The sequence below is a fragment of the Rhinopithecus roxellana genome, chromosome 4 (genome assembly GCF_007565055.1).
Source record: "Rhinopithecus roxellana isolate Shanxi Qingling chromosome 4, ASM756505v1, whole genome shotgun sequence".
Lineage (NCBI taxonomy): Eukaryota > Metazoa > Chordata > Mammalia > Primates > Cercopithecidae > Rhinopithecus > Rhinopithecus roxellana.
This window is the reverse complement of record NC_044552.1, coordinates 48,730,994-48,743,684: the sequence shown is the minus strand read 5'-3', so window position 1 is coordinate 48,743,684 and position 12,691 is coordinate 48,730,994. Positions and strand designations below refer to the sequence as shown.

Below are 12,691 nucleotides of genomic sequence, written 5' to 3'. Positions count from 1 at the left end.
ACAGCCCTGAGCCTTCAAAGAAGTTTTCAGAGAAACAACTAAAAATTTAAATATTTGTGAAAAGAAAGGATTTTTTAAAAAATGATTACTTGGACATCATAGTTAAAGGTGTGATGCTTCCTAGAAAGACAATACGATATTTTACTGTTGGGACTTTACATTCTGGAAATTGATTAATTTTTTCCTCCAGGGTGCACTCCAGCAAAAATGCAAACACATGAGCACATTTGTGAAATCCTTAAAATGGCATGTTGTTAACTTTTACTTTTACTTTTATACAGAACTTCCAGAATATCAAGTAAAGCAAGAGATCTTTCACCGAGCCAAGTACCCGGAGAACTCTGATTCATTAGGAGTCATGGACCCATAACAATCACTCCCCTTCCCTTCCCTTCCCTTCCCTTCCCTTCCCTTCCCTTCCCTTCCCTTCCCTTCCCTCCCCTCCCCTCCCCTCCCCTCCCCTCCCCTCCCCTCCCCTCCCCTCTATTCCCCTCCCATCTCCTCCCCTCCCCTCCCATCTCCTCCCCTCCCCTCCCATCTCCTCCCCTCCCCTCCCCTCCCATCTCCTCCCCTCCCCTCCCCTCCCATCTCCTCCCCTCCCCTCCCCTCCCATCTCCTCCCCTCCCCTCACCTCCCATCTCCTCCCCTCCCCTCCCCTCCCCTCCCCTGCCTTCCCCTCCCCTCTCCTCCCCTCCCTTTTTCTTTTTCATTTTTTTCTTTTTCTTTTTCTTTTTTTCTTTTCTTTTTCAAGGTGAAGTTTTGCTCTTATTGCCCAGGCTGGAGAGCAATGGCTCAATCTTGGCTCACTGCAACCTCCGCCTCCCAGATTCAAGCGATTTTCCTGCCTCATCCTCCTGAGTAGCTGGGATTATAGGCACCCACCACCATGCCCAGCTAATTTTTTGTATTTTTAGTAGAGATGGCGTTTCGCCAAATTGGCCAGGGTGGTCTCAAACTTCTGACCTCAGGTGATCCACCTGCCTCAGCCTCCCAAAGTGCTGAGATTACAGGCGTGAGCAACCACATCGAGCCAACAATCACTTTCTTTAAAGCAAATCCTACAGCCGGTCAACACACTATTCCATCTGTCATTGAGAAAGAAAATGTTAAAATAGACTGAAAAATATTGCTTTATTAAGTATAATAATATGGCATGATGATGCTATTTTTTTCTTAATACTCAAGAAAAAATATACAGTGGTATATTTTACAACACTGGAATAGAAATAAAGTTTCCCTTGAAAGCAAAAAGTGTTATCCAAAGTCACATTTTGCAGAATTTGCTTTATGATGAATATAAACCCATATAATATTAATTATTTGCATCATAATATGACATAGCAGGTTTTCTGATCAATTACTTAAGTTCTCATTAACTTTCCAAAAAAAAGTTAATAAATATATCCAGTGTCTGTGTTATTTGTATATTTTCAACCATTTTGAAATCAGTCACTAACGTATTAGCATTGACTTTAAGTTCCTATATATATTTGATTAAATGAAATCCTTAAAAATGTTGGAAGTGACATTGTCAGTTTGAATTTTGCAATTTGAATACCACTGAATTTTACTTTTTCACCTTGATATCTTCATTTTACTCCCATAAAATGTAAAACAACTACACTGGCTTTAAAAAGTCAATGTGCGCTTCAATAATGATAGATTCTTGTGAATTAAATCTTTCTAGGCTAATTAGGAGGAACTTCTGCAATAATGAAGTAACACCGTAATTGTTACTTTTTATAATGTTCCTATACTGTGACTTTTGGCCTGGTTTGACATCAGAGTATAATTGTGATTAGAAAATTGTAGAAAATATGTTTATTAGTTAGAATTTTAATACATATTTGCTTTTCAACCACCTGCAATTATACTAGCACCTATTACTCTGAATAACCATGAGGTTGTATTATCTTTAGTGGAACAGAAGCACAAATATTCAATAACCTGAGGATATCATACTAACCATGGCATATTTACAATTAAAATTCAAATATTTTCTGCTCATTTGGTCTCATTTCTATTGCTATTCACTACACTTCAGATTAAACTGTCTACATTAAATTAAATTTGAAGTTAACATTTGGCTATGTTTACTCAAAGTAATTGAGAAGCCATCATTTATCTTTTAAAACAGAGAAGAATAAATTGATGAGTCACAGATTTTTCTCAAGGAGTTCTATATATTCCAGTGGCTAATGCAGAGTATTAATGTGAAGAGAATGCAGGGATTTCCTTATCAAAATCACTGACATTTAATTTAGGCTTGGTAATGTCTGGGAAAATGCAAACTGTTCTCTGGAAAACTGAGAAAAGAAGTCAAGTTGCTTCTAGAAACATGCTTGCGTTGAGCAGAGAAGGGGAGAACAGAGTGTAAAATGGGTGGCTTCCCTAAGAAACAGAATTTTGTCTCTTAGGACAGCAGGAATAAGTAGGCAAAACCACAGAAGGGGGAATCAGCATGAAGCATTTAGGGAACACTAAATAGTCACCTGTCTCTAGAGCAGAGAGTCCAAACTGAGAAAGTGTAGGACATACAGCTAGTAAACATCAGGACTAAGACACTGAGATACTAGGCTAAGGAGACACTATAAACGTGGAGTATGGGCCTCTTAGGAAGTGGTCCCCATCTTCATTGTCGTCTTTTACTCTTCAGTCCTCTGGGAAGCCTTTCCTAACATTTCCTTTCCTGTAGGTCGAGGATTCTTGTTCAGTGCTTCCCAGCACCCGGTGCTCCCCCATCTTAGACTACTACACTTCATTGATGCAGCTTCATTTATTATTTTTGCTTAGCAAGTTGTAAGCACCCTGATTGAGTCTGTTGGCTCATCTTTGTTTTCTATTCCTTAGCACATAGTGTATGCTCAATAAATAAGTGTTCAGTGACAGAATTGCTTCATTTGGAATCCTACAAAGTGCTGCAAAATAATTTTAAGGAGATTTTTGAATAAAAAAGTTATGCTAGCAGACATAGAAATGGTGAACTTAGGACTAAAACAGATGCTGAAGAGGCGCTTTAAAGTGTACTAAAATAGCTGATAAATATTGGAAGCCTGCACTAATTTATTCATTCAATACTTACTTATCAAGCATGTATTATGTATCAGCCACTGTACTAGGAACTGGAGATACAATCCTGAGCACAGTCTTCCAGTAAATTTGAAAAACAAAGTAAACAAGGTAATTTTTGAAAGTGATAGATGCCATAAAGAAGTGAACAGGCTGGAGTGATGGTAGAGTGATGTGAAGAGAAAAATTAGCAGTGATGTGAGAGAATGGAAGGCACTTCATAAATCTCACAATTCAGAATCAGTGGAAACTTGGGGTCAGATGTTTGTATGAGACTGTAAGGATCATGGTGGGAATGAGTGTTGAGTATATTCTGATTTGTGCCATTAGGTAAACCATGTTGCCAATTAGAAAACTGGCTCATACAATTGGAACTTGGAATGGGAAAGGGGAATATGCTAGTTATTTTAGGGTCTGGTCCAATCTTCCTCCACCTGTCATACACCCCTAGGAGGCTGACATATATGCAACATAGGCCCCTTTGTCCTCTGGCTTCCATTTGGTTCAGTCAATAGTGAGATATGGTAGAAAATGGGGGAGAAATTCTCCTGGACTCCTCGCCGGGATGTCCCCACAGGCTGGCTGTTTCCTTCAAGTGTTTTTTATCACTGGCCTTTTCTACACACATCTCTCCTGGATGGCAATAAACCTTCCCAGGCCTTCTCCCTGCAGGCTTAGTGGTGTTAACAGCTCAGTTGTTGCCATACCTGAGTTACTGGAGTATGCCTTGAGGTTTTTCAACTACCTACACCTGTATAAAGAATATCTAAATCAAGCATTCTTAAGAGCCATCCAATTTCAGATAACTTGCGGTTTATTCTAATTGGAGTATGCCATCTGCTTCCTGTTGGTTCCCTGACTGACACTGGTAAATATTTCAAGTTTAGATCAATTGACTTCCTAACAGTGATATATCCATGTGAAATCACCTAATAGTCAACTGGAAAATAGGATTCTAGCACTGGTAATTGGGATCAAGCTAGAACCATTAAATTTCAAGGTGTCCAATATCTTCCTTACATCTCTCTCATCCCAGATGAGAGAGCAAGTTTACCCTTGTGATTTCTGGGGGGGGGGGGGGGGGGGGGGGGGGGGGGATGTAGGAAAGGATAGCCAGATCACCAGGTGGCACAGATCACAGACCTCCCTGCAGAATAATTTGACCACTGATGAAATTCCTTCCAGAGTAGTCTCTTTCCTAGTAAGCTTTTGTACCCCTAGCTGCTTCTGCATATTTATCCACAGCCTCTTTCCCTTCACAGAATCCTTTCCATAAAACCCACAGGTGTTCCTGGGACCCGGGAGTCAGCAGAGCAGTACCAGCTGAAATTCCACAAGGTGAGTCAGAAAGGTCTGTCTGGAAAGGGCTTTAGGGCAGTAGGAAAACAGGGACTTTGTGATTACTCCAAAGCTGAGGCTTGCGTCTGTTCCTACGTTTGAATTCCCTGTGAGAGTCCTGAGAAACAGATCTTGAGGTTATCGAAACATGCATCCCTTTTCATTGCCATGTACAGTGAAATGAATACAAATGAGTTAATAGAATATTTCTTTTTTATTTTTTAGAATAAAAATGTTCTAAATTTTTCAGGTTGTGAGCTCAACAAATGCAGCAATCAAATCTGAGTGATTAATGGTCAAACGATGGCACCACTGCTTTAAAGGCAGTGCCAGGTTGGCATGTACCCTGTGTGAACCAACACTGCAATTTTTACATATCCCTGTCTGCTTGCTCTGTTCTTTCACAACTTGTTTCCCCTCAGAACTCTGAGATGAATACCATCTGGGCTGCAATGATTTACTGCACTTGAGTTTCTCAGGTTGTTCCCAAAGTGCCTTTTTGAGGCTTCAGTGTCTATTCAGACCACACTGATTGCACCCCAAAATTTAGGGTAGTAGAATTGGTGTTTCCAAAACCTCAAACAAGTCAATTGCAATAAATGTATCTTTAATAAGAGTTTCCATAACACGGTTGTTTATAATCTTGGTTCTACTAAGAAGGAAACGTGCCTTTAAAACACAGTGGTTTAAAATTATATTTTGGCAATATTGTCCGATTTAAATATAGATAACAGAGTCATAAAACTTCATAAAACTGTGGAGCTTCTCCATCTAGTGCATATAATTATGTTAATGTTTCTGTGAATTATATAACTATCTTGGGTATAATGGACTACTTAATATTTGCATATAATTTTAAAATTACACCAGTGAGACATAATTAGGTAAAATATTTTCTAAATATTTTATGTCTAGGTAAAAACAATTATAAATATAAAACAGTCATCTTTCAGGTAAAATTTTCATTTGTAAACCCAGTTTGCTTTGGATATATGTATATAATACATATTAAGCACAGTTTTTGATTCACAGCTTAGTGCTTTTTAACGTAAAACTTACATGTTTTATTTTCTATGGTTATACATGTTTAAAAGAAGTTAAGGAGAATATATTCTCCTGGTTACCCAAAAACTGTCTATTACTTTCCATAAAATAATATTGGAAGACAGAACAATTCTATATATTTATTTAGGGTGGCAGTCAAACAAAATTACATTAAAATATTTTTGAGATTTCACTTGATTTTTCTAATGTAAGTTACATGGCTGGTTTTGCAGAAATTACATGACTGGTTTTGCAGAAGTTTATTTTTATAAGGTCAATATAATTAAATGCTTAATTACATGTGTTACATTCTTTTAATACTTGGAAACAAATGCAATTTTTACTCTTCTGCCTGAAAATTCTAATTTAGTGAATATTGAAGATAATATGCCTCTTAAGAGCAGCAGAAGGTATTAAAAAGGAAATGTAAACATAAGAAAAGGAGTAGTCATAAATTCAAAGGTGGAACACATATCTACAAACATCACGGACTCATTACAATATAATTATTTTAATCAATGGGATTACAGAAAATAGTAAAGGCAACTAAACTATATAAGATTATTCTACATGCTTTACATACATTGTGTAGTTTAATCCTGACACAAACTCTCTGCCAATTGTCGATTTACAGAATTAAAACAAAAAACAAAAAACTCTAATAATTAAAGAAGTTAAGCAATTTCCCTAGCTTCAGAGCAGAAAAGTGGTAACTGAGCACAGATATATCAGATTTCAGAATCTTCCATCTTAATATCTAAACTCTATCACCAGTCATCGCCAGCTCTAATTATGTGATTTCTTATACTTTAAAAAAGGACCAGGAAATACCTATTTTGAATAGTCTTCTCTAAAGTATTAACTTGTATGTCTGAATCACATGTATGAGTTGGAATACTTTTACCTGTAATTAAAAATCTTAATAAAAAATACATAATTCCTATAACATAAATTCCAGACCAAAGCATCTGTAGGATTGGTGAACTTAATGGCTCAGTGATATCTTCAAGGACTTAAATTTTTCTTTTCTGCTGTGCTTACAGTTGCTGAGTGGATGGTACAGTTCAGGATTTATTTGAAGATATAGAAACACAGGAATTCAAATTAATTGACTTAGTCTACTCAGAATTGACCCTGAATTACCTAGGAGAAGGGTGGACTTCCAAACAAAATCTATTAGCAAGGATGAACAGGAGAGGGCTTTTGGGTAGGCAGCCAATAGTTTATGCTACCAAAGTCTAGATTAACTTCATCAATTAGATATGAAGTAAAATGGCTTCAAACAAATAAATCAGATTAGTTGGGTTTAAGTTCTACTTTTCATTTTGTTGTTTGGAACTAAATAGTCCACACCTAAGACAGTGTTTCTCTATGTTAACATCTATGGAAGTGCTCAAGTTCTACCAATTCAGAATTTTCTATTTACTAATGAGTAAAATTTATCTATTAGGAAAAAAAAGTTGATTGTTTTGTATTAGCAAAATAAATATCATCTTTTAATGAAAACTTTTCCAGAAACTTGGGGATCATTCATTCATTGAGAAGGAAAGAGATTAAAGGCTATGTAGCTGACGAGTTGCAGAATACAGTGAGTAGTGGAGGAATCACCACTGCCTGGGTTTCTCCTTGATGTGGTTTGGCTGTGTCCCCACTCAAATCGCATCTTGAATTGTAGCTCCCATAATCCCCATGTGTCATGGGAGGCACCTAGGGGGAGGTAATTAAATGATGGGGGTGGGATTTTCCCATGATAATGAATAAGTCTCACAAGATTTGATGGTTTTATAAAGAGGAGTTCCCCTGCACACACTCTTTTACCTGCTGCCATGTAAGACATGCCTTTGCTCCTCCTTCACCTTCAACCATGATTGTGATGCCTCCCCAGCCATGTGGAACTGTGAGTCCGTTAAACCTCTTTTTCTTTATAAATTATCAGTCTCAGGTATCCTCATAGCAGCAAGAAAATGGACTAATACACTCCTCTTTTCTGAAAAGTCCATTCCACATAAAAGTACTCTTTAGACTACTTACCCATTGGTTAGACACCTTTGCCTTAGTAGCTCAGAAAGGGTAAAGGAATAAATGCTTCCCAGGTAGTAAAAAAGATATGCCAAATCAGTGTACCATAAAGAACAAGAAGGGAAAGTTTAGAAGCCAAAGGTGAGATACAATATATAAAAGGAAACAATGGGAAATAAACTTCTAAAAAGTGGAAACTTAAAATAGTTGTTTGTTAGGCACAGTCTTCACAGATACCATATTCTCTTGGATGCATCAAAATTAGTCTCTGCAAATAAAAAGTGATAGGAATAAAATATTAGAATTTAAAGATACGTAGTAGGAAAGGAAAACAGAATGTGTCACTGCCCCTAACATCTCAATAATAGAGAAAGAACATGGAGATAAGTTTTGAGGAGTTTGACAGAATGAAATGATAGATTGGAAGATAAATATTTATCTAACATTTTCATGATTGCATTGAAACTTGATGGAACTGGGGATGGGGTATAGGGTAGTGGTGAATAGAACTGGGAGTCCTTATTGGTAGCAATATTGAAATACAGGTGTATTGTTTATTGTATAATGAAGTATTTTTCATATGAAGTAATCTGTTTTATTGTATTTGTTCTTATTTTAACCATGCAACTAGGTAATAAACAAAATGTTGTTCTATATAATTATTCATTTACTTTATCATCTTAGAAATTTTGCAAATTTCTTTCATCATAGTATTAATCTTTTTCTATTTTACTTCTTCCTTTTCTCTCATCTTGTTTTCCTTTTTTCGTAACAGGGAACAAGCTCAAGAAAGTTAGCAACACGCAATAAATAGAATGCTCTGAAAAGAGCTAACAAATCTAGCTCAACTTTTTTTATTTTTTAATTTTATTTTTTGATATGGAGTGTTACTCTGTCACCCAGTCTGGAGTACAATGGCTTGATCTTGTCTCACTGCAGCCTCTGCCTGCTGGGTTCTAGCAATTCTCCTGCCTCAGACTCCTGAGTAGTTGGGATTATAGGCACCCGCCACCCCGTAGGGCTAATTTTTGTGTTTTCAGTAGAGATGAGGCTTCACCATGTTGGTCAGGCTGTTCTTGACCATCTGACCTCAGGTGCTGGGATTACAGGCATGGGTCACTGTGCCTGGCTTAGCTCAACTCTATTAGTCATTTAATACCCAATTATCTTTCACAAATACATTTTGATGGAAATAAACCTAGTGATGCTTATTGATGTAACAGATACAGGAAATGGGGAAAACCTAGGATACACAAGATTTTATTTTATCTTTATATTTATTTATTTATTTATTTATTTATTTATTTTTGAGATAGAGTCTCGCTCTGTCACTCAGGCTGGTGTGCAGTGGCACGATCTCGGCTCACTGCAAGCTCCACCTCCTGGGTTCAAGTCATTCTCCCACCTCAGCCTCCCGAGTAGCTGGGACTACAGGTGCCCGCCACCATGTCCAGCAATTTTTTTTTTTTTTTTTTTTTTTTTTTTGGTATTTTTAGTAGAGACGGGATTTCACTGTGTTAGCTAGGATGGTCTCTATCTCCTGACCTCCTGATCCGCCTGCCTCAGCCTCCCAAAGTGCTGGGATTACAGGCGTGAGCCACCGCACCTGGCTTTTAGAGTATGATTAGCTGAAAAGGAAAATATGTGTTTGATCTTTTTGTTTTTGTTTGTATCCAGCTGTATTTTAAAGTAGATGTAATTGTTCAAATATTTTTAATTGGCAGTTTTTATGTGAAAGTAGAGACCCATAATAAAGTCTACCTCAAATTAGTGGATGAATGTTATTTAAAATCATGACAATAGAAGAAACCACTTAACAAAAAAATGTGATAAAAGATGGAAAAATGACCAAAAAATAACTTGGATGATTACAACACTTAGTGGTCTGGGAGAGGAAGATGAGAAAGTGAGAAAGCAAGGCTACTATAAATGGGTGGCTAATGAGAAATGAAAGCTAGCAGAAACAAGCCAAAAGTGTAGAGATTTTCAAGATGGAGGGCATGTTCAACAATGTCAGATATTGCCAAGAGACTGAATAAAATAAGGTCTGGAATTTAATTTTGGCTTTGGTAGAAGCAAAGTCATTGAGATCTTAAACAGATCTTAAAGATGTGGTGGAGACAGAGGCCCAGTTGCAGTAGATTGAAGAGAGACTGAGGAATGAGGAAATGAAGGCAATGAATACTTACAACACATGTGAGAAGTTTTGCACTCAAGAGGAGCATTACAATGGGTGTTTATGTGGAGTTTCTGTCAAGTATGAGGTCATCAACAGAATTGAGAGGAAGATGTTAAAGATGTGAGAAGAGATAGAATGTGAAATGGTTATCTTGGGGAATAAATTTACTAGGGATACAGGAGAAGCAATATTGCTAAGCCTGCCTGCACTCAAATCCTCACTGACTCATTTTTTTTATGATTTGGGTCAACTTACCTAACTTCTCTGAACCTCAGTCTTCTCAACTAACAGGGATATGTCCTGTTAATTTCCCTAACAAAGAAATTAATTGCACTTACCTTTCAGGGTTTGAAAGGAATAACTTTGTTAATATGTGTGAAACCTTTAGTAAGACGTATATGAATTTTCTACTAGGTAATGATTACAATTTCTCAAATCACCTGACATTTTTGAGACTTTTGGTCAAAAACACAAAATATGTCATTATAGTTGAGTGATTTTTCTCCATTAGATACAGAGCGCTAGATTTTACCACAGCTGGAGTTTTTTGAAGTAAGTTCGATGGAGAGAAGAAGCTGCAGCAGCAGAAGTTATCTATAAATGCATGGTTTAATGTTGAGCCCATTCTGGTGGATGATGGGAATACAGTAAATGGGTCATGGACAGTTAAAGATAGTTGGGGCAGCAAGGCATAGTGGTCTCACTGGAAATCAAGAGTTGTTGAAAGAAAAATGCTGGATTTGGTACAGGTAGTCATTAGGCATGAGCGGAGCAGGAGAGGGCTCTACTGCCACCCACTAAAAATCTCTGTCTCTCTAAAATGATAATTTGGCAGCACCACGGAGAGGCCGTTTCCTGATGGTCCACACCTGTTAACATCAGAATGTTAATTAAATGCAGGCCCTAAGGAGAAGCAAACTCCCTGGGCATGCGCATCAAGAGATAAAAATGGTGCAGTATATTCTTTCAGGGGTACGCTCCACAGGAATAAGGCCTCAGATGGGCCTGCATATAACTTCCTAAACACAAGGCGCCTGCTCAGTCCCAAAGGACAAGGAAAGTACTGGGCATGCAGAAAGCCCACCCTATGGAAAGAATCATGGGAAAGAGGTGAGTCTGTAAGTCCCAAGATCAAGGTTAAAGGTCCTTTTTTGCTGTCTTCTTTTGCTCTCTTTTCTTTCTTCCAACTTCAGGTGCCTGATTGGGTCTCTTTCAAGAGAATTTTCCTTTCTTTCCTGTTCTAAAGCCTTTCTAGATTTCCACTCATGCTCTGAAACTTGCCTTGGTTTCTTTTTCTGCTGTATGCCCCTCAGCTGAATTGTTTCTTCTGAGGAGGCAAGGACTGAAGTTGTGGAATTGGTATGGATTCAATGCCGGTAACTCATGGTAGCTCAAATCTCTTCCACTGCTAACAGTCTGAGAAAGTTGGAAAAAATGGGGGATGGGGTAAAATCAATTTCAGAAGTTATAGTCACTAGAAGTGTTAGAATGATCACCTGAGTTGGAGGGGGCATCAAGAGAAAATATAAATGAAGTGGACAAGAACTAAGAGGTCAGGGTATGTATGGAAATATTAAAGCCACCAAGGATAAGAGTAGTGATATAAGCCAGGCACAGAGAGACAAATTCTGCACAATCCTACATGTGGAGTGTGGAAAAAAAAAAAATCAAACTTAGAAATAGTAAAATGGTGGTTACCAGATACAGGAGGTTGAAGGGAATAAAGAGATGTCAATCCTCAGATTAAAAAATTGACAATGCTTCAGACCATGACACATCAATTAAATCAGAACTTCTAGGAAGAAGCATGGGTATCAATGACTCTAAAAGTTTCTCAGGTGATTATAATGGGCAGACAGAGTTGAAAGCCACTAAATCAACAGTACTCAAAGCTTGGCCTCCAGAGCAGCAGGGTCAGTATCATGTGGAAGCTGTTAAAAATGCAAATTCTCACCCCACCAGGCCAATTAAATGAGAAACTCTGGAAGTGGAACCCAGAAAGCTGTCTTTAACAAGCCCCCTAGGTGATTTTGATGAGGACTAACGTTTAAGAACCATACCACTGGGCCAACTGCAATATGGCTGTTGCCTGGACACTTAATTTTTGGCAGTTTCCTCCCACAGCTCAATGTATGTCATGACCTTGAGGTGGGTTTTATATTCTTCTTGATTCCCTTTTCTGCTTCCAAAATGTGTCTCCTTATTTCTGCTTCAGAATACCCCAAATCATTGACGAGAATGTCATTAAACTTGGTTAGCTATTTTTTTTCCTTGTTATCTACTTCACTTACTGTATTAGTCTGTTCTCATTCTGCTAATAGACATACCTGAGACTGGGTAATTTATAAAGGAAAGAGGTTTAATTGACTTGCAGTTCCACAGTTCAGTCATGGTGGAAGGGGAATGAGGAGCAAAGTCACATCTTACATGGTGTTAGGCAAGAGAGAGTGTGTAGGGGAACTCCCCTTTATAAAACCATCAGATCTCGTGAGACTTATTCACTGTCACGAGAACAGCATGAGAAAGACCCACTCCCATGATTAGTTACTTCTCACTGGGTCCCTCCTACAGCATGTGAGAATTATGGGGGCTATAATTCAAGATGAGATTTAGATGGGGACACAGCAAAACCATATCACTTACTATGCTTCCTATAATCGCCTCTCATTCATGAGTCCAGTGTTTGACTCAGTCCACCCCCTAATTCTTGCTTTTCTTCTGTAAAAATTGTATACATTTATGATGTATAGTGTCTTGATATGCATACATGGTATGGAAAGGCTAAATGAAGCTATTTTACATATGCCTTACCTCACATACTTTGTGTGTGTGTGTGTGTGTGTGTGTGTGTGTGTGTGTGTGTAGCAAGAACACTTAGACTACTCCCAACTATTTTCAGTATTCAACATATTGTTAACTGTAGTCACCATATTTAAAATAAATCTCTTGAACTTATTTCCCTTGTATAACTGAAATTTAATGAGAGCAAGGAGAAAGTAGCATGAAGAGGTTAAAGATCTAAGGAAGTTTGCCAATAACCAG

General features: G+C 37.8%; 1 protein-coding gene across 1 annotated transcript in view; it reads left to right on the top strand.

Moving 5' to 3' along the window:
* The window catches only part of GFRAL (GDNF family receptor alpha like), an 84,562-nt gene extending 84,170 nt beyond the window's left edge, over nucleotides 1–392 (top strand). Inside the window, exon 12 of the mRNA XM_010375134.2 lies at nucleotides 282–392. Within this exon, the coding sequence (XP_010373436.1) occupies nucleotides 282–345 (64 nt within the window). The 3' untranslated portion in view covers nucleotides 346–392. The remainder of the gene's footprint in view (nucleotides 1–281) is intronic.
* The last annotated feature ends 12,299 nt before the right edge of the window (nucleotides 393–12,691 follow it).